This window comes from Trachemys scripta, chromosome 17 (genome assembly GCF_013100865.1).
Source record: "Trachemys scripta elegans isolate TJP31775 chromosome 17, CAS_Tse_1.0, whole genome shotgun sequence".
NCBI lineage: Eukaryota > Metazoa > Chordata > Testudines > Emydidae > Trachemys > Trachemys scripta.
In genome coordinates this window covers 15,140,457-15,161,215 of record NC_048314.1, presented here as the reverse complement: position 1 = coordinate 15,161,215, position 20,759 = coordinate 15,140,457, and the positions used below count along the sequence as shown (strand labels likewise).

The 20,759-nt window shown below is 51.6% G+C and overlaps 1 protein-coding gene across 1 annotated transcript in view; it reads right to left on the bottom strand.

Moving 5' to 3' along the window:
* The window catches only part of ASS1 (argininosuccinate synthase 1), a 76,768-nt gene extending 58,626 nt beyond the window's left edge, over positions 1 to 18,142 (bottom strand). Inside the window, exons 1-5 of the mRNA XM_034793748.1 lie at positions 17,991 to 18,142; positions 10,012 to 10,063; positions 9,076 to 9,188; positions 6,921 to 6,989; positions 5,627 to 5,815 (exon numbers count right to left, since the gene is read on the bottom strand). Of these exons, the coding sequence (XP_034649639.1) occupies positions 5,627 to 5,815; positions 6,921 to 6,989; positions 9,076 to 9,183 (366 nt within the window). The 5' untranslated portion in view covers positions 9,184 to 9,188; positions 10,012 to 10,063; positions 17,991 to 18,142. The remainder of the gene's footprint in view (positions 1 to 5,626; positions 5,816 to 6,920; positions 6,990 to 9,075; positions 9,189 to 10,011; positions 10,064 to 17,990) is intronic.
* Between the last annotated feature and the right edge of the window lie 2,617 nt (positions 18,143 to 20,759).

Here is a 20,759-nt window from a genome sequence, read left to right as displayed (position 1 = left end):
CTCATAAAGCTTCCCCAGCTTCAACTAGCCGAGGATCTGGCCCAAGTTACTCAATCTTCTGCTCCACTGTTGGTAAATAAAAACAAGGAGGAAAACTCTGCAGGTTTGGACTGAAGAAAAGAAACTACAAAATTGTCAATATTTCAGCCAGGTCTAGTAAACGTGCAGTTATTGGAAAGAAAGGGAAAAAACTGAATTAGGGAAAGAAGGGAGGGTTGGTCTGTCCAGCCCCCCACTCCCCGTATTCCCTGGGACGGCGGCTAATGGGCCCCTAAGTACACCACTGTAAGAGCATGAGAGCACCAGACAGTATCTGTCTCTAATTAACCTCCTCTTGCTGCAAGTGCTAACCCATCTGTTTGAAAACGACTGGAGAAGACGAATACTGGCTCCGTGCCATGTCACAGCCATATCGCTCCGTGCATCTCTGCCTCAGCTCCTAGCCAGGCGCACCACGGAGCTGGGAAAGTCAGATACGGCCTTGCAACGCACTGTTGAAGCCAAGTCGTTGGCAGGACACATGTGTTTGCACAGGGATGTGCAAGTCCATTCCAAGCTTGAGATACCTGTATTAATCATCCCCTGCCTAGCACACAGGAACCATAACAAGCAGTCTCTCAACAGGAGATACCATCTAGTTCGAATTAATAAACCCAAAAGGTCTGCCACAATCCGGTAACAAATCTGTGACTGATCAGGACTCTGATTAGTGCTGTGCTGCCATTCAGAACTTCACAACAAAACAGGGATGGAACCCAGAGCCTCCTCTGCCAAAAGCATAAGGAGAATCTCCATTAGCTGCTAGCAATATAGGGCCCATGGCACACAGCTGAGCAGTTCTGGCTCCATCTACTAGAGGGTAGTGAGGTACATCAACATCTTATTCATGGTGCTAGTTAACTGATGTCATGCATGTTTTCCTTGCATTGCACCATGCTTGGGCACAGGCAGATGAGGGCCCCTCATTTGAAAACGGTGCTCTTGGGCAGCAAATCATTACAAGGGGAACTCAGCCAATCTGAACAGTCCTGAAGGGACCTCCAGCTCCTAGACCACTCAGGGCTTTCAATCGTAAAGATCCTGGATATTGCACAAGTAACTAGATTGAGACAACCACAGGCAGGAAAGGCATTTGAAACGGAGGACTTGTCTACATGGGGAAATTTACCAGCAGTACTACATGGGTGTAATTCCTGCTGGCGCACTCTTTATATGGAATAAGAATGATCTTTTCTGGTTTAGCTTAGGTCACTTCCAAACAGTTATATTGGTAGACCAGGGGTGGCCAACCTGTGGCTCCGGAGCCACATGCGGCTCTTCAGAAGTTAATATGCGGCTCCTTGTATAGACACCGGCTCCGGGGCTGGAGCTACAGGCACCAACTTTCCAATGTGCCGGGGGGGTGCTCCCTGCTCAACCCCTGGCTCTGCCACAGGCCCTGCCCCCACTCCACCCCTTCCTGCCTTCCCTGCCCTCGCTCCTCCCCTCTCCCCCCCCCCCCCCCCAGATCCTCCTGCATGCCACGAAACAGCTGATTGGGAGGTGTGGGGAGGGAGCAGGGGGAGCTGAGTGGGGGCTGCCGACGTATTACTTTAAAGGGCCAGATTTTCCAAACTAGCTGAGCTCCCCTCCCCACACGCACCCAATGGGCCAAACTCTTTTGCCAGCCTGGCCCTTGGGTGCCACGGGCCATCGCACACAGCTGCGGTCACACACCCAGCCGAGTGCAGCCGCTCCGCTCTAAACCAGAGCTGCTCTCGCTGAGGGCCCTGCCCCTAGAACAGGGGCGATTCGGGAGAGTCCAGGCAGGAGAGATGGCTGATGACCTGGTGGATCTGGAAACCCCTTCGTTATCAGTCCTTGCCAACAAGCCCCCTGGAAAGGGCTTCCTAACGAGGCCAGGTACCTTGGAGAGGGAGGGTTTGAGCAGCTCCGGGAGCTATTAGAGCTTCTAGGGGGAAGAAAGATGACAAAGGCCCAATTTCCACCAACACCGCGGGCAAATGGGGCACCCCCTCCTCCCTAGATCCAGCCAGGCTGGTTACATTTGCTGCTGGGCCGAGGAGCCCCCCCGGGACTATTACACTCACCCACGCATATTCCAGGGCACTCATTTCCCTTACAGGCCCCAAACACGTCCATCTGCTCCCAAGGCAGGGCGCTGCAGATGGTGCGCATTTAAGATGCTGGAGCCCCTGCTGCTGCCTCAGCCAGGGATGGCATGTTCCCGGGTCGAGTTACCAGTACACGCTCCCTCCTACCCGGCTTAATGGATGGGGGGGTGGGAGGAGTTAGAGACTTGGCAGCAGCTCAGGGTGCACCTTCCTCGCTGCTCGTGGATGCTGGAAGAGGGGGAGGAGGGTTGGTTTGTGCAATACCCGACAAGAGAGGGGACATTTTAACTGGGAAGTGGGGAGCCGAGCTCAGTGCTGACAGGAGGGATTTTTCCCTAGGTGCCACATCGCTCAAGAGCGCCCTCTGGTGGACGGTTGGAAGCGGTGAGAGGCGGCCGAGTCGCCAAACAGGGTGACTGGCCACACCCACAAGGGGCTGCGCAAGAGGGGATACGGGAAATACCCCAGCAGAAGCAATGGCTCGTTCAGGCCGGTCTCCAAACACTGACTAGTACCAGATGTTTCAAAACGCCGTAACCCAGCCCCACACACGGGGCACTGCACGAGGCTTCTCCCTGTCTCCCGCTGGTGACCAGCATACGAGAAATAGTGATTTGAGAGCCCTTATAATGCTCCCTGAGCCACTCGAATTGCAGGGGATGTTGCTAGCTCCTCTGAGTCTTCTTCAGCTTATTTGCCTCAAAAATATCCTGCAGCAACAAGATACGCGGGCTGAGGATTGCTACTGCGCCCAGGAGTTAGTTTAAGTAGTCCCCGCTCACAGCTGGCCAGGGGGCTGCACTGCTGAAAAGGATCCGGGGTCCTCACGGATCACACATTGAAATGAGGCAACAATGTGCTGCAACTGTGGAAAAGACTAAGATCGTTCTGGGGCGTAGTAACAGGAGTGTCAAGTGTAAGGACGGGAGGTCATTGGCCCACTCTCCTCGGCCCTGGCAAGGCCTCCGCTGGAGTACGGGGTCCAATTCCGGGCTCCACACTGTAGGAAGGATGTGGACAATTGGAGCGATGCCAGAGGAGAGCGACAAAAAATGATAAAAAGTTTTAAAAACCTGGCCTATGAAGAAAGGTTTTTTAAAAAACTGGGCACGCTTAGTCTTGAGAAATGAAGACTGGGGTGGGGCCGGTCACAGACATCAAATGTGTTAAGGGTTGTTATGAAGAAGACGGGGGAATCAACCCTTCTCACCAGATGCTGCAGGTAGGACAAAAGTAACTAGCTTAATCTGCAGCAAGGGAGATTTAAGTTAGAAAGTTTTTCCTAATATCTAACCATAAAGGTAGGTTTTCTTGGTCCTGCCTCAGTGCAGATCCCTTCCAGCCCTACACATCTACGATGCTTTTCAGAATCCCTTTGCTTCTCTGGGGACCCTGGAGGTCCGATACCCCATCTGATTCTCCCGGGCTACATCACCACCTGGAGAACTCCGACATGCATCCAGTTTGGAAACACAGTTTTATAATGGTAACTACAGCGGAGCAGCCTCCAACCCCCTCTGTCTCCAGGCCTCTTCTTGCCGTATGTTGCATGAACACTTTCCATAGAGGCTCTAACCTGGCCAACGACAAGTGGTGATAGCGTACGCGTGTTTAGAGACATGTGGATTTTAGCCAGGAGGTGGGGGGGGCATACCCCATTTGTGCAATGTTTCCCCTGTTGCAATCAGGGGTTTGTTGGGGCAATGGAGGACAAGCGACTCCTAGCTGAAAGGAAAATGGAAATTGACCAGCCCTATGAGAAAGCTCCAACTCGTTTTCCATAGGAAATAAAGTGACATCCCTCATTTGGTTTATATGGGCAGCTTCTCTCTCTGAGCTGCGTCCGTCCTGTGGTCTCTGTCTGCCTCTAGCGGGGAATCTCTGCATGTAAACTCCCTCTCTGTGGGTCAGTGAGCTAGCTACACCTGGCTACTGCCTTTCAAGGCAGATTTCTAGCCCCCTCTAGTGGTAAATGCTGGCCAAAAAGCTTTCCCGATCCAGTATCAACATCTCTGCCCCCTCTCTACAGAGCAATCCAGCCAAGGGAAACCAGCTCCATGGCTCGGAGATCACTCAGATGGGTGAGAGGGAGAGATTTGTTTTTTTAAAATGCCTTCCACCAGGCTCCTCAGGCTTCTCCTACTGCACGGGAGTGAAAGATCAGCCACTGCCCAGACTGAAGCCAGGGGCTTTGCAACACGGAGCTCAATGGGACAGCAACCCCATGCACAAGAAAACCTAGCACCTTTCACCAGGCAATCTCAGAGTGCAGTACAATGGCTGTCAGTGTCATTAACCCCATTATACAGCTGGGGAAACTGAGGCACAGAGCGGGAAGTGACTTGCCCACAGCAGACCAATGGCAGAGCCAAGAACAAGTCTCCTGAGTCCCAGTCTTGTGCTCTATCCACTAGGACACACTTTCGGTCAAAACAAACCGTTGGGTTCCCTACTAACCCCTTACTGGAGTTCCCCAAGAACACGACTGCGCTCTCCAGGGCGTTTTAACCCTCCATTTCTGAGCCTCACCCCAGCACCAGTTTCCCTGACCAGCAGGGGGAGGGGATGAGCAGTTCTTCCCCTCCCCCTCTCGGCCAGCACCAAAACCAGGGATTGCGTTGCAAAGCTTACATTGCAGTGGTCTACGCAGCAGGCCAGGCCATTCATGGCTTTCCTGCAGACTTCCCAAGGGGGCCTCCCACAGCCACAATGGCCCCGGTGCTGTAGCTGGAACAACACCGCCCGTTCCCCCCCACCCCCACCTGCACACACACCACCTTTAAAATAAAACTCCTTCCGATCCAGGATTTGTGCCATCAATTGGCTGGCGAGGCCCAGGGAGCAAACACAAATGTAAGTTTCTAACCAGAGCTGGGTGAAAATCAGAGTTGCCATCCCAGTGGAACGTCCGTTATTTCCAGGGTTGTTTTAGACCCAAAGGAGGATGAAAAGTTGAAATATCAACAAAGGGGCGAAATTGCCATGAGGCACCATGGCACCTCGGGCACCACAGATTAAGCTGACTCAAAACATTTCAGTTCATTCAACAAGCCAGGACATTTCATCCATTTTTTTGGTTTGTTTGTTTTTAAAAAGGAAAGTTCCCCAATCAGTTCTAACTCAACCAGAAGTTGCAGGAGAGCTTCCAGCTAAGAGCCCTAAAGCAGGGACTTGCTCGGTGATAGCAGGCAAATCAAATTTCCGTGCCTCAGTTTCCCCATCAACAAAGTGGTGGGGGTGGGGGAACTCCTGTCCATCAGCCGCATGAGGGGGCGGAGAGGGTTAATTCATTAAATCTTTAGACGGAAGGGTGCCAACTGTTTATCATGACTCCTGTAGAGCCAGCAACAGACTGGGTGCTGCAGCAGAAACAGGGATACACCAGAGCGGTTTGAGAATCAGACCCGGTCCTTAGGGCAAGTTTCAGATTCAGAAGTTATTTGGGGAAACCCGCATTCCTAGCCACCCAAAGCCCAGCCCTGCTTCCACGCAATGGCCTGCCCTTCCTTTACCTTCCCGGTGGCTCCATGGGAAACAAACTGAGCTCCCTCCTTCCGGGCAATTTCCACCTGCTTCCGTGCGATGCAAGGCCTCGCCAGCGAGGTGCCCAGGAGATACCTGTCCTCATACAGGGCATTGGCTTGGACCGCCGGCCAGATGAACTCCTCTACGAACTCCCTGCTGACATCTTCGATGTAAACCTGCACAATAAAGAGAGAGTCCCAAGCAATGAGAGTCGCCCAGGACTCCTGCTGGGATAGGGTGTTGCTGGGGGTGAAGATTAATTTCTTCACTAGATGAAACATCCCCTAGGGGCTGGAACCCTGCTCCAACCACCTGCTTTTGAGGTCTTCCATAAACTGCACCCATAGAGTTGACTAACTTCCTGGAGACAAACGGCCAAACTTATCCCGGGAGAAGTGTCACCAATTTCAGTGGAGGATGAAACCAGCCCAGTGTCACCAATGACTCATAAGCATCTCCCCTTTTCTAGGTGCTGGTGAAAAGTTCCGGATCAACAGCTCTAGAAACCGAAGCCCCTTTTCTAATCCTAGAACAGATACATCATGGCAGTAGCATATGCTTCCCTGGACTACCTCCCTCCGCTGGGAGATGGACTGAGACCACCAAACAGGTGGGAATGACTAAGTCCTGGTCTGGACGTGAACCAGTGGCACAGACAGAAAGGCTTTGTAGCTGATCAACCATCCCTTGAACCCACCAGCCCTGCAATGGCTGCTCCTTGTTTGTAAGGGCACAAAGAAAGGTTTGAGGGGGAAAAGAAACCAAAAATGTTGGGGGGGGGGAAAATGGAGGGGGGAGAAGCAGAAGAAGAAAAACAAAAAAAAAATAGAGGGAAAAGAGGGAAGTGAGAAACAGAGAAGAAAGATATCGAAATTTGGCTGTAGAGAGGATTATAAAGGGTTGAGGAAACAAGGGAGACACAGTGAGTTACGGATGTGGCTATGTGCAATGTTTCTTTGCATCTAGGATTTATTGGTGGTTTGCCATTTAGAGGGAAATCTCTGAAAACGTTTCTGACCTTGGGCAAAGAGGAGGGAGGACACCCCGCCACCCCCATCCAGAGTCTGGAGACGCCCCCAAATCCTGAAAAGCCGGCAGATATGCAGCTCTCATTGGCCCAGTGGCAAAGCCCTGTGCTTATGGAGCTGAAGCAGCCAGAACTCAGATCCCAGCTCCCCAGGCGTGTGTACATAGCACGCCTGTCCGTGAGCTACAGGGATGGCATGACAACAGAACCGGGGACAGAGCTACGTCCGTGAGAGGCAACAGGGTTTGTTTTACCTTTCTGGCTCCCAAAGCTAGCGCCTTCTTTCTCGCCTCTTCAAAGTTCTCATTTTGCCCAATGTTGGCCTGGAAGTAAAAATGAGGAAGAGATTGAACAGCTCGGCCCTGGCCAGGATGGCAGCCCCCAGCCCATCAGCTTGGCCCCTACCGATAAGTCTCAAGTACTCCAAGGCATGAAGAAACCCACAGTCATTTGGCTTCTGGCCGTAAGAGGATGGGAGGGGGGAGGAGAACCACCAGGGACAGAAGGCTCCGGGCTGTGGCGATTTATCCGAGCCAGAGGTCAGAACACAGATCGACCCTGGGCTTTCCCTGGTCATTCCGCCCAAGTTGTACTGGAGGGGAGACCAGGCCCCCCCAGAGGTGCCACAAGATGCACCCTGGAGGCTGCCCTACGTGGGAGACTTCTAGGCCATCAGGCGCCCAGTGGGGAACAGCATGCATCACTCAGACTGTCTGGATTGAGGAAAAGCCAACGCACTGTAATGGAGATTTCAGTCCCCTCTACTGGAGCCAACTCACCTGACCGGTCCCAGCAGGACCATGTATGGCTGCACTATTGAATCTTGCTCATCACCCAATGTCAACAATGCTCATTTCTAGTGACCCTGACCAACATCCCCAGCCCAGGTGCAGCCATGTCACCTCTCTAGTGCGCCCTGCTCCGGCCTCTCGGCCACCAGGTATACCCAACAGCAACCCCCAGCCCACGGGACCCCCTTGCCTGTTCCCCTGCTCATGCACAGCTCACAGCTGCGCTTTACCTCTCCAGTGCACTAGAGGGAATCCGTTTGTTTGCAGTCACTGTTGTGCCTGCTCCATAGACTCAGATCCCCTTTTAACAAAGGCCTCCTTCCTGGCCATCTAAAGGAGACAGGGCCCTTGGCTAAGTCCTGTCACCTGGGGGACACTGGGATCTAGCCATCCGCCCCCAGCCGGGCAGAGCCTCTGCTCATTAAGGCTGGTATGGCAGGTCTCACTCCAGCACTGCAAGGCTGATGTCCTGGCTCCTCCGTGGTCCCATTTTATTCATTTAGGAATAATGGCTCGAGAGGGGCAGTGTCCTGAATGTGCCGGTTGAGCAGAACCTCCCGGGTCACTGACCCAGGAACGTACCAGCCAGCCAATATTTAACCAGCTACAGCAGCAGGGTCATGGCTGCTGCCTTGGGTCCTGCATGCAGAGATTAACGCAATAGGACGAGCACTGTGTGTTTACCCATATTATCTGGAGCTAGGACCCCACTGTCACCCTGCCTCCACCCCACTAGCCCTCTCACCCCCCAGGAGGGGCTATCACTGGGTGGGAATCAGCGTTTTTCTGTCAGGGAAATTCCAAGATACTGAAAATGTTTTCTGTTCCACAACGAAATGAATTTTTTAAAAAGAAAAAGAAAGTGGAAATTTCCCTGCAAAAACAAAATTTTGAAGACTATTCATTGCAGGTCGATGGAAGCTGTCCGGTCCCATTTTGACTGTTTAAAAGATGTTTGATTAAAAAAAAATAATAATAAAATAAAATTTCAGTTTGAAAAATTGTTTTGAAATGGAACATCATAACATTCCATCCCCCAAACTGCTCCGCTTCCTTTTTTCCCCCAAGCAAAATTTCATCAACATCTTCTAAGGTTTCCATTTCGATGAAAACGGGGTTTTCCACTGAAACAACATTTCAGACCCGCTCTGGCTGGTTCCCCCTCACCATGATTGCCTTGACCCCCTGAAACCTGACAGGCCCCAGGCAGGGAAGCGGGGCCCTCCAAATCACTCACACCCGGGACACTTCTGACAGAGAAAAGAGCAGGTTTTTTTAAATAAGTTCACGATTCTGTCACTCCAGGAGCCCAAGGCCCTGCAAGCGCGTCATCGCCTGGCAAGTGCATCATCTCCCCGCTGCTGTGGTAAGACCCTGCACCATCAGGGCAGACTCTCACAGCAGCCCTGGAGCTGGCAAAAATTTCTGACAGCTCCCCCTGTTTAGCCAAACATGGAAAACCCCACCCCAGGGGGGCCAACCACTGCTTTCCCAGAGTCTGTCGCACAGATCCCCGCCTGAAAGAGACGGGCTAGGGAGTGTCAGAAAAAGACGGGGGGGGGGGGAAGAGGGGAAGAGAGGAAGCATGAGGTGACTGGCATTTCAGAGAGCTCCTCACCAGGTAAGCGATGACATCGTAGCCTTGCTCCTTCAGCCACACCAGGATGCAGGAGGTGTCCAGGCCCCCGCTGTAGGCAAGAACCACTGTGCCCTTGGACTGAGACATCGTGTCTGGGGAAAGCAGGGAGACCCAGTCATATACCCGCCGCTGCGCGGGACTCCACCACAGACAAGGCCTCAGCCCCTCAACCCAGCACAGAAGGGAGCTGGTCTAGTTAACCCTGAGGCCACTATTGTTATTCCCATTTTCCATATTCTAGCAAGCGAGCCGGCCAAATTTCTGAGCAGCTCTCACCCCAGCTAGGAGCATGCAGGCCACTTAACAAGCAACCATGATGCTGAGGTGGGATCAGAAGAGATTGGAAACAGTACAGCCTGGAGTCCAATGACATGGTAGAATCAATAACCTCCCTGAAGGGTGCTCAGCAGGTCATAACGTAACTGGACAGTGCTTTAACTTTTGCTCTTCATTTGCTGCCGCGGTCTCAAGCCAGGCACGTTACATGAGTGCTCACACACACTGCAGCTGCTTTGCTCCGACACAAAGCAGGGGTTACGCTGGGTGCGGCTCCCTTTAGAAGGTACCACATGCAGTTGCACGGGCATAAACCCCACCCTGCTTCATTGCAGAAAGCCTACCTCCAGGGAGTTGCACAATGTCATGACCTCCAGGGAGGTCAGATGGTGCAAATTTCTCTAGTGTCCCCAGGGCCTTAGATCCCAGCTGACAGGCTCGGGGTGGGGGTGAGGGTTCCTTCACCACTGTTTTTTCCATTCCTAGCTAAAGCATTTCTCCTGATCTGTCCGATCATGGGGAGCAGCACAGAAGCTGACAGATCACAGAGAGTCCCATGACTCCACCTAACTACCTGGTTTACATGGAAACTGCAGCCGGGCACAAACAAGACATGCAAGAAGCAGTTCTGCCCCTTACCTTTGCTTTGATGGACGAGCAGGAATCCTTCCTCAAGCGCTCAGCAAATGTCCTGAAAAAGAGGTAAGTGAACGAGACTAATGTATCCGACTGTACACGAAAAGGCCACAAAAAAGAACAATTTAGATGGAATCCTAATCATGACCAGGCACGCCAGGGGCAGATCTGAACGTTTTGCTTTGGCAGGATAGCACATGACCCTGATCCCACACGGGGCAGTCAGGATTGGAGGATCTGCACCACTAGGACAGAGCGTTGATCTTGCTTCCCCCAGCAGCCGTCACCCTCCATAACTCCATGCACCCAGCCAACTGTGAAATGCTGCGGGTGGAGGGGCGGGGGAGGGAGGACAGGACACATGCATGTGGTGGCAGTGTAAACAGAATCCAGAGACATTCCCAAGCATTGTCTTCCCATTACACACACACACACACCCCAATTCCTAAGAGGGAAAGACTCCAAATAGGGAAACTGAGGCAGGGACTCGACCAAGGGAACCTGGGCCTCATTTATACTGGGAAAAAGCATGTTAGAAAACGTGCACAATGCTAACCATCATTTGTCCCTTGTGTGGACTAGCTGTATTTAAAAACATGCTAGCTGGTCTAGTGGATCCCAGGGTTAACTACTAACCTGCTGACAGCAAGTCCCTAATTCTACACTGACCAGGCAGCAGGGGGTGCTCTGGGCGTGGTGATTGGGATAAACCGTCAGAGGGTGAAAGGGAAGCCAAGTGCTACTTCGGGGGCTGTAGGAAAATGGCACTCTTTGGAGGAGGAATGTGTCTACACTTAGAGCTGGGTCTGATTCCTAGCTCGAGGAGACATACTCCTGCTAGCTGTCAGTGAGCCAGTGTGCTAAAATCAGTGCGGCCGCTCCAGCGTGAGCAGCGGGACAGGCTAGCTGCCCCCGAGTGTGCACACATCCGAGATCCTAGGCACATACTTGGGGCAGCTGGCCCGTCCCGCTGCCGCGGCCACATTCTGATTTTAGTGCACTGAGAGCTAGCACAAGTGTATCTCATTAGGCTGGGAATCACACTCCCAGCTCCAAGCACAGACGTCCCAAGGACTTACTCGTCTGGGACATGACGGCCATGGAACGCCCTGGGCTCAGGGGAACGAAAGCCAGTGCGCCCACACGCTAGCTGACCCTTCCCCAGAGTCTGTTAGCAGCAGAGCTGGTGGAAATGCTCATTAAACAATGTTCGTGCCGGTGGCAAACCCTCCGCCGATTTCCACAAGGTGACCTGCTATGCTCCAACCTACGTCTCTGGCGTAAGTTCAAAGTCTGCCTTAGCAGACAGTCCAGTTTGAGCCCAAGGCTGCTGACCTCAGTGTCACTTAGTGTGCTGTCCAGGCTTGGGGCTCTGAAAGGAACAGGTCAGGCACACAACGGGGCCGGGAACCTGCACACTAAGGAACACGCCACCTCCTACGGTTCCTGCTGCCAATGCCTGGAACCAGCATTTCAGTCAGGATTCCGAGCAGTGACTTGGGTGAGCAGGGAGTGTACACGCTGGTTCAGGTTAAACAGGAAATTGCCCAGCCCTGTCTGAGTGCCCGGAACGAGAGCAGTTTCGCAATCCCAGCACAAAGGAACTTTCACTTCTTCCTAGAGGCAAGGGGTCAGATCTATTGGTGATGTAAAGTCGGCAGAGCTCCATTAAAGCCTATGGGGCCATGCCACTCTATCCCCGTAGTGACTTTGGCTCAGTGCTGTCAGTTTCTAAATGAAAAACAGGGAGATTTAGTAAGCAGTACATCCCATATGCCCAGCAATGACTTAGCTTCCCTGAACCTTCCCCTCAGCCCTTCCTGATGTCAGCATTAGCCAGAGCAGGTGGGGCAGGCTGGGATTAAGAGGGGAATTTTCAGAAGACACCAGCTGGCATCTCACGGAGCATTTTCAGAGAAATGTTTTATTTCACGGTCATTCTGGGTGCATCTTTGTCCCTTTGGATGAGGCAGGACGTTTACACCAGGGCAGGAGTTTTGTTTCTTACTGGACCAGGTTAACAATGATGATAATCCCCATGAAGACAATGTTTCTCTGCCGTACAATATCCCCTTGTTTCCTTTGAGTGAATGTAGTGCTGGGGAAAAGTGACCTGGAGAACGCAGCCCTGCCTTTATCCACAGAAAAGGGACGAGAGCAACCACTGCTAGGAATGAGGAGGGAGTTTAGCCTCTGTGGTCCAGTCAGTCTTTGCTTTCTCTTCTGAGATTGCCAGCAAAAGGCCAGTTAGTACCAGCTGTGGTGTTTATGAGGCCGATCAACATATACTGGCTAGCAAATATATCTCATATTAAGAATATGTATTTGTTGTACCAAAGATACATTAGTACGCATTGAGCACAAATAATATAGCAGTTCTATCGCCTAAATTGGCCTATACCTTGACTATAATTCTGTTCTCTTATACCAAGTATCCCATAACACCTTGCATTAGCTGAAGTAAGCTTTGGCATAAGCAGATAGGGAACTTGTCAAAATCAAGACACATTCGTTCTGTGTCTTTGTGTAAGCTAGGGAAATACCTTCACAGACCCCTACCTGAAACGCTAGTTTCCAAAACAAAGGTAAGGAAGAAACAGAAAAAGTTCGGGAACTGGGACAAATGGGTTGGATTTTTGTGAGGTGTAAAGGAATGTGTAACTCATATAAACACCCCCAGCTGGAATGTGTCACTTTGGGAGCACACCTCCTACATAAGGCGAATGTAACACCGCTGGGCACTTGTCTTATAAGAACTGACCAGAGACACACAGGCCCCCACAACATACACCCCCAAACTCAGTCAACACAGGCCACCAATCAGCCATCAGGATGTTTATTCCCCCCCCTCGCTTTTGGCCACTACTGACTTAGAACCGAAGACGCAGAGATGCACACGCTATTACCAGCAACCTGAGCCATCCAGTTCCCATCAGACAGGAAAGCAGTCTAATGAACAGCTCTGCCAGCCGACGGGTAATACCTGGCTCAGCTCATTGTCACTGGAAACTAAACTGACACCACCAGCTCACTGTGTCACGGACGAAGGAGCCAGCCAATTGAAACAGCATTTAGTGATGTGAGGGGGTATGAATTGGCAACCTATGGGTTAAAAACACCATCACCCATTAACAGTCCCCTGAGCCTTCATTAACTTACTCTTATTGACTCGTCATGGAGTCTAAATTCCACCAAGCCCAGGAGATTAGCAAATATATGCCTGTCACTGACCACAGTCCTCGGGTCTCCACCCTCATCTCTAGTGGGAAACATGCCAGTGTTGAAATGGACAAGGCTCCTGCTTATTGAAAGAGCAGGAAACTCATCAGTTTCAATCCCACCAACTCCAGGAGGGAGCTGTCAGAGTGAGCAAAGGGGACACGGATAGTCACATGTTTGTTTGCAGTCTCAACAAACCCAGCTTCCTGGGACAGGAGGATAAGGGTTGCCCATCTGGGATGCTCACACTTGTTGCAGCCTCGGTTAAGAGAGATGATTTTACTATCAAGGGACCATTTTCCAACAGAACACATCTGAGAGATGGAGGGGCCAGATTCTGGGGCCTTCAAACTCAAGTGCTTCTTTCAAAAGTTTGCCTGTTCCTACTAATGGTCCCACAATCTTTTCCACTGCAGCCCACTGTAACCTCCCAGACAATTATCTCAGCTGCAGAATAAACAGGTGGAGCAGGCAAGCCCCTTAGTAAAATCAGTACTTAGTTCTTTGTATCACGGCCGCCATTTATACGTTGGAATAAATTCACAACTATCCCTGTGAGGTAGTGTGATGCTCTGTACCTCGGGGGAACACCTGACACCCCCATGTTCGTCTTTATAAAATGATTTTGTGGTATCCAATGCAAAGTTTGTCATGATGGGTGTCTTCGGAAGGCTCATAATGCACTGAACATGGTTGTTATAGTAATTGTTACAGTAATGTTATAGTAAGGTTATAATTTCATGTATATAGTTATGAGGCTGAAAATGTATCCTCGTGGCTTAAAGCAAGCCCAGGCAAAAACTCTCCAAGAAGAGAGGCAGTTCGCCTCTCGCCAGGGCATGGATGGGATAAACCCAGCCCAGCCTCACAGGAACAATGGACACTGGCTTAGGCAGCAACAAAAGAATCTGTTAGACCCTCGAGGGAGTCACTCCCTTTCTTTGGGCAGTTTGGGACTGCGATGCGGTAATGCTCACCTGACTCAGAAGGGGACGGGCAAAACCAGTAGGAAAGAAAGGACATGATAAAAGGGAGAGACATTTTGCCATGCTCTCCATCTTCAACCTACATCTACAGACACCACCAAACAACTGAACCGCTGATCAAAGGGGAGAGCCAGCCTATGGTGAGAAGCATCTAAGTTTTAAGGACATTGAAAGTGTTAAGATCAGCTTAGAATGCGTTTTGCTTTTATTTCATTTGACCAAATCTGACTTCTTATGCTTGGACTTAGAATCACTTAAATCTACCTTTATAGTTAATAAATCTGTTTATTCTACCTGAAGCAGTGCGTTTGGTTTGCAGTGTGTCAGAAACTCCCCTTGGGAGAACAAGCCTGGCACATATCAATTTCTTTGTTAAATTGACAAACTTATATAAGCTTGCAGCGTACTGCGGGCATAACTGGACACTGCAAGACAGGGGTTTCTAGGGCTGTTTCTGGGACTGGAGATATTGACTAGTGTCATTCGCTTGCTAGCTGGGAGCAGCTTACAGGTCAGAGGCTGTGCGTGAATAGCCCAGGAGTTCACAAAAACACTGACCCAGGAACCTATCCTTGCAACAAAGCCCGATGCCACTTGAATCGATATGTGGACAGAGTTGGCATCATCATAGGACCTAATCACATCAGCCATACCATCAGGGGCTCGTTCACCTGCACATCTACCAATGTGATATATGCCATCATGTGCCAGCAATGCCCCTCTGCCATGTACATTGGCCAAACCGGACAGTCTCTACGCAAAAGAATTAATGGACACAAATCTGACATCAGGAATCAAAACACTCAAAAACCAGTGGGAGAACACTTTAACCTGTCTGGTCATTCAATGACAGACCTGCGGGTGGCTATATTACAACAGAAAAGCTTCAAAAACAGACTCCAAGGAGAAACTGCTGAGCTGGAATTGATATGCAAACTAGATGCAATCAACTTAGGCTTGAATAGGGACTGGGAATGGCTGAGTCATTACAAACATTGAATCTATCTCCCCTTGTAAGTATTCTCACACTTCTTATCAACCTGTCTGTACTGGGCTATCTTGATTATCACTTCAAAAGTTTTTTTTCTCTTACTTAATTGGCCTCTCAGAGTTGGTAAGACAACTCCCACCTGTTCATGCTCTCTGTATGTGTGTATATATATCTCCTCAATATATGTTCCATTCTATGCATCCGAAGAAGTGGGCTGTAGCTTATGCTCAAATAAATTTGTTAGTCCCTAAGGTGCCACAAGTACTCCTGTTCTTTTAGCCCAGGAGTGGGGGTTCTCACAGCAGAGCAGGGTAAGGCTGGCTCCCAGAGTCAAGGATTGGAGTGGCCTAGCAGATCACTGGTCCAGACAACACCAGAGGGGAACGTCACAGGTAGATACTTTATTATTATCCCCAATGGATGGGGAGACCAAGCCAAAGAAATGAAGGTCAGAATACTGTGGGTGCTGGGCTCTTAATAACCAAGCCGTGAGTTTTTGAAAACCTGGCCCTTGGGGACTTGCAAAGACAAACCAGAGGGAGGTCGCATGTGTTAGAGTTGGGATGAGAACCCAGGAGTTCTGGGTCCCACGTTGGTGCTCATACTAATAGGCTGCATAGACACTGCGAGAAACAGAGGGACGATTTTCATGCACCTGTCCTCCTTAATGAAGGGTGAGGGAAATGCAGTTGGGGAGATTTGGAGCAGGGTTGTTCTCTATACAGTCCGGATCACCACAGTTTCCTGCAAGGAGGCAGTGACCCAAAGCTTCTCGCCCCGGGGATAATGCCAAGAAAAGCTGAGCCCAGCCAGGAAGGGAGAGGTGTTTCCTGCATTTCATGGAGTTTATGTCTGGGGGCATTAAATCAAGAGAAAAAGGAAAGCGAAACCCAGATCAAGGGAAAGTCTTTCTCAACATCGCGTATTACTCTGTAGCCATTTCCTTAGGACCCGAGTCATCCTTCTTACAGGAACTTCAACAGCAAACTATATAGATGAGCTTTCCCCAGGCTATTTGAAAAGGCTGTCAGGTGAGGTCAAACAGCTGTTGATTTCAGTAACCAGCCCTGAGCAAGGGAGGTGTGAGTTTGCCTTTCAGACACACCTGCCTGCCCAGCACTATGCCAGGCTCTTTGCTCTTGGCACGGAGAGTAAGGAGGGAGGGGAGAGTGGGTGGTGGAAATACCCTACTAGAAAGAACCGTCCTCTCCTAGTGTTGTTATTTGTGTGGTGGCAGCACTCTATGCACCCGTCACAGGACCCCACTGTGCTAGACGCTGTACAAACGCAGAACACAGGGGCAGCTCCTGCCCCAGAGATCTTACAGTTTAAGGCCACGTCTATACCAGGAATGAGGTTTGTGTTTTAACCCATTAGCTAGTCCCTAGGGTTTACCTGGACCAATGAACACATGCTAACCCCACAACTATCCCCTCTGCACTAGGGGTGGAAAATCCTAACGCCATTGGCAGAACTTCCATCGACTGCAACGGGGCCACAATTGCAGCCTAGGATTTTAACACCTTAGAAGAAAAAGCCCCACATGCTCACACCCCCTGATTTCCTAGTGAAGACAAGGCAGCTCACGGGCATACAGCGCCTAGCACACTGGGGCCCTGGCTCACGACTGGGGCTCCTAGGTGCTGCAGCAAAACAGAATAACAAGCGTCACTATTGCTGGGGCCGGGAACAGTGTTGTTCCAGGGCAACAAGCCCTTGACTAGGGTGATGCTGCTGCCGGAAGCTGGAATTGTTCGCACCGTTTCTAAGGCATTCCCCGACCCTGCCTCAGCCAGCCGAACAACTCTCCCGTCTCTCCCCACGTCAGTCACATTTCTAGGCAGTTTTCACTCCTCTGAAACCTCCTCCCAGGTCAGTGGGGAGGGACTGTACCCCCCACCCTATCCCCCAGCTCAACCCCCAGGACCTGGCAGAGACCCAGGCCCAACAACAAGGTGAGAAGGCGCTAAATGAGCGGGGCTGGCTCATGCGGAGTTACTGGAGCCTGACTATTTAATTCACTGCCTGCCACTGTGTCCATTTCATTTACTGACAGGGAAGGAAGGAAAACAACAGAGCAGCAGGCAGGCTGGGGAGGGAGAGGGGTGGCTGTGCTGGGGAGTCAGCGCCGCGAATGGAGGGAGCAGGGTGTTACCTCCTGATGAGCAAGGGGCTGTTTGATCCTCCAGCCCCACAAAATGCAGGGGCAACAAAGCAGCAGGGGTCCCCTTCACCAGAACCTGCCCCCCCATTGCTTCCACACCATGGCACCTCCTGCGAGCCTCCCCCAACTGGTCCCCAGCTCCCGCCAGCCTCCCCTCCACAGGTTTCCACTGACCTTCATGCCCCGCAGCCTCCCCACACTGGTCCCCAGCTCCCGCCAGCCTCCTCTCCACAGGTTTTCACTGACCCTCACTCCTGCCCAGCCTCCCCCCACTGGCCCCCAGCTCCCGCCAGCCTCCCCCCATGGATCTCCACCCCCCAGCATCTCTCCAGTGACCCCTCTAGCCTCCTTCCCCCTCACCGACCCTCCCCCCACTGATCTCTACCACCACCACCCCCCAGCATCCCGCCAGTGATCCCTCTAGCCTCCTTCCCTCCACCGACCCACCCCGCCAGCCACCCCACATGGATCTCCACCCCCCAGCATCCCTCCAGTGATCCCTCTAGCCTCCTTCCCTCCACTGACCGACCCTCCTCGCCAGCCACCCCCCTCCACACCCCAGCATCCCGCCAGTGATCCCGTAACCTCCCTCCCCCCCAGCCTGCCCCCCGTGCCGAATTACCCCGACAGACGCCGCCGGCTCCGCTCCGGATGCAGGGAGGCGATCAGGCAACGGGGGCACCAGGGAGAAGCGCCGCGGCGGCATCCCTGTTATGAAGCGCGGCAGGGCGGGGCCAGGAGAGGGCGTCTCCCTGCCGGGGGTGGGGCCCGCGGGAGCGACTCCCCATCCCGCAGGTGGGCCGGGGCCGGGCTGCTGCCGAGCGGGGCCGAGCTTGCCCGCGCCCCGCGGGAAGACCCCCGGAGCCGGCCAGCGCTGAAAGCTCGTGTGCACCTGGCTCTACACGCGCCCCGGGCCCCGACCGTGCTGCTGTTCCCGCTGGCGGCAGATCCCGAGCACAAACCAGACCCCGAGCCCTCTGCAAGCGGCTCAAAGGCACCGCCAGTAAATCCCGGCCCCCGCCCCGCCCTCCGGCTCTTCCTCGTCCCCCTCCGCTCAGAAGCTAACCCCCCAAGGGAGAAGGGCAGCATGGAGTCTGTGCCCCCGGCCAGACCCTAGGGTGACCAGACAGCAAGTGTGAAAAATCGGGATGGGGGTGGGGGGTAATAGGAGCCTATATAAGAAAAAGATCCAAATATCAGGACTGTCCCTATAAAATCGGGACATCTGGTCACCCTACCAGGCCCAGCTCAGCGCTCCAGCTCAGGGCAGGGAAGCTCTGGGAAAACGGCTCAGCCCATGGGCGGCAGCTGTTAAAATAGTGACTGTGACAAACTCCTCCAAGACTCGCTCCTTTGCTGCCATTGGCAGAATCCTGATCTGTTCGCTCTGGGCTCCATATTTGCTTCACTATTATTACTGGACCTAGTTTGGGACCCTTCTCCCCGGGCTGACCTTTGCTTATTACACTAAACAGTATTGTCTCTGGTACCTTGTACGCCTCCGCCCGCCTTGTAGCCACCTGTTGGCTCTGAGCTGGTGATTGTAGGCTCTGTGGGGCAGCACCTACCTGATGTCTGAGGGTACCCAACAGGGCCCGGCTGCCTGATTGAGGGCATAATGTAAATAATGACCAGCAGCACCTATAGCAATGGAAAAATATTTACAGAACATCCACCTCAGACAAAGAAAAATATAGATTTTGAAAAACAGACCCATGCAAGCTCTCTGGCTAACAACGGTGTGTGTGTATCATTGTTTGTGTGTGTATATATGACTAAGTGTATGTGCCTTCGTTATTCTCCATGGACTGGCACAATTGTTTTTAACGCAAATGCTTTGCTAATTGACATGGAAAATAGTAACACTCCGTATTCCTATAGCAGCTTTCAGCTGAGAATCTCAGAGATGAATGAATTGTTGTCGTTTCACATGGATTGTCAAAGGGGACAAGCATTATTAGCCTGACAAAGTTTAAGGCCTAAATTTTCTAGAGGCCGTTCATTTTGGATGCCCAACCTTAGATAGGGCTTGACTTCCTGAGATGCTAGGCACTACCAGCTCCCACTGGAGGGGTGGGCCGGTGTCAAACTGGAAAAAACAAACAGGTGCTCCCCCAACCTCCCGCTCACAATCCAGGCTCCACCCACATCCAAATGGCAAGATTTTTATACCGTGTTCATCACTGTGGTATCTGTTCATCCCTCCTCTTTCTTGCATGCTGAGACCACCGGTGTAATAGTTAACAACACGGACATGTAATCTGTCATCATTAGTCTCTGGAGTTAACACATCAAGTGAAATGAATAGGTGGTATATGCATCCGAAGAAGTGGGCTGTAGTCCACGAAAGCTTATGCTCTAATAAATTTGTTAGTCTCTAAGGTGCCACAAGTACTCCTGTTCTTTTTATGAATAGGTGGCTATTTCAAATATCAGACTTGCAGTTTTAGGCTCTCTCCACAGACATCACTGCAAGGGTTTACACCCAATTCACAGTTCGGCGATGTGCTTCGTGGCCACAGAACACGACAGAAAGCTTAGATTCTGGACCACAAGATACAGACACCAGGAGTCAGGCCAGTTTAACCCCTGGGTTGTTGGTGCTGAGCACCTACAAAAATCAGGCCCTTGCTGTCTTAAGTTGGTCAAAACAGAGACCCTCAAAATTCGTGTCTATTTTTGAAAATTTTAGCCTTCGGTGAGTTGCTCGCAGTCGCACACTGAATCGGTGGCAGATTTGGGAATAAAGCCCAGATTTTCTCAGTCCCACTCCTCTGCCTTGGGCAAGTCACAATCTCTCCATGCCTCAGTTTCCCCACCGGTAAAATGAGACGATCTCTGTAAAGCACTTTGATAGCTATGCATCACATGTGCTATATACATATGATTTAAATATCTGTAAAATGGGAATACCGTCCTTAAGACACTGAGATCTATGGAAGAAAAGTGCTGGGTTTTATTATTAACCACAAACCCACTCTTCCTTAGCTATCCAAGCCCACAGATTCTTCCCCTTCCTCCCAGCTGAATATGCACCTGTCTGCGCCTCAGAGGCATCCTTTGATTGAGAACATAACTCACAAGTTATTAAACAGCTGACAGCCCACTGGGTCGTTTATTCCCCTGTGTACAAAGTGTCACTAGCGACTGCTTTCCTCATTACAGAATCCTCATGAAGATAAATGCAACTGACAACCCAGCCCTTCTTGTTCTCTGCTGCCAGGAGCGTGGCAGCCCTGCGCCCGCTCCCATTAGCCCTGGTGAACTGCAGTTATCGTTCGTCATTGTCAGCCAGCGTGGCACAATTGCTGGGCATGCTGTTGTAAGGGCCTGTGGGCTAGGGACTTGTCCATGAGAAGGCAGCAGCACAGGGCTATTCTGCAATGACACA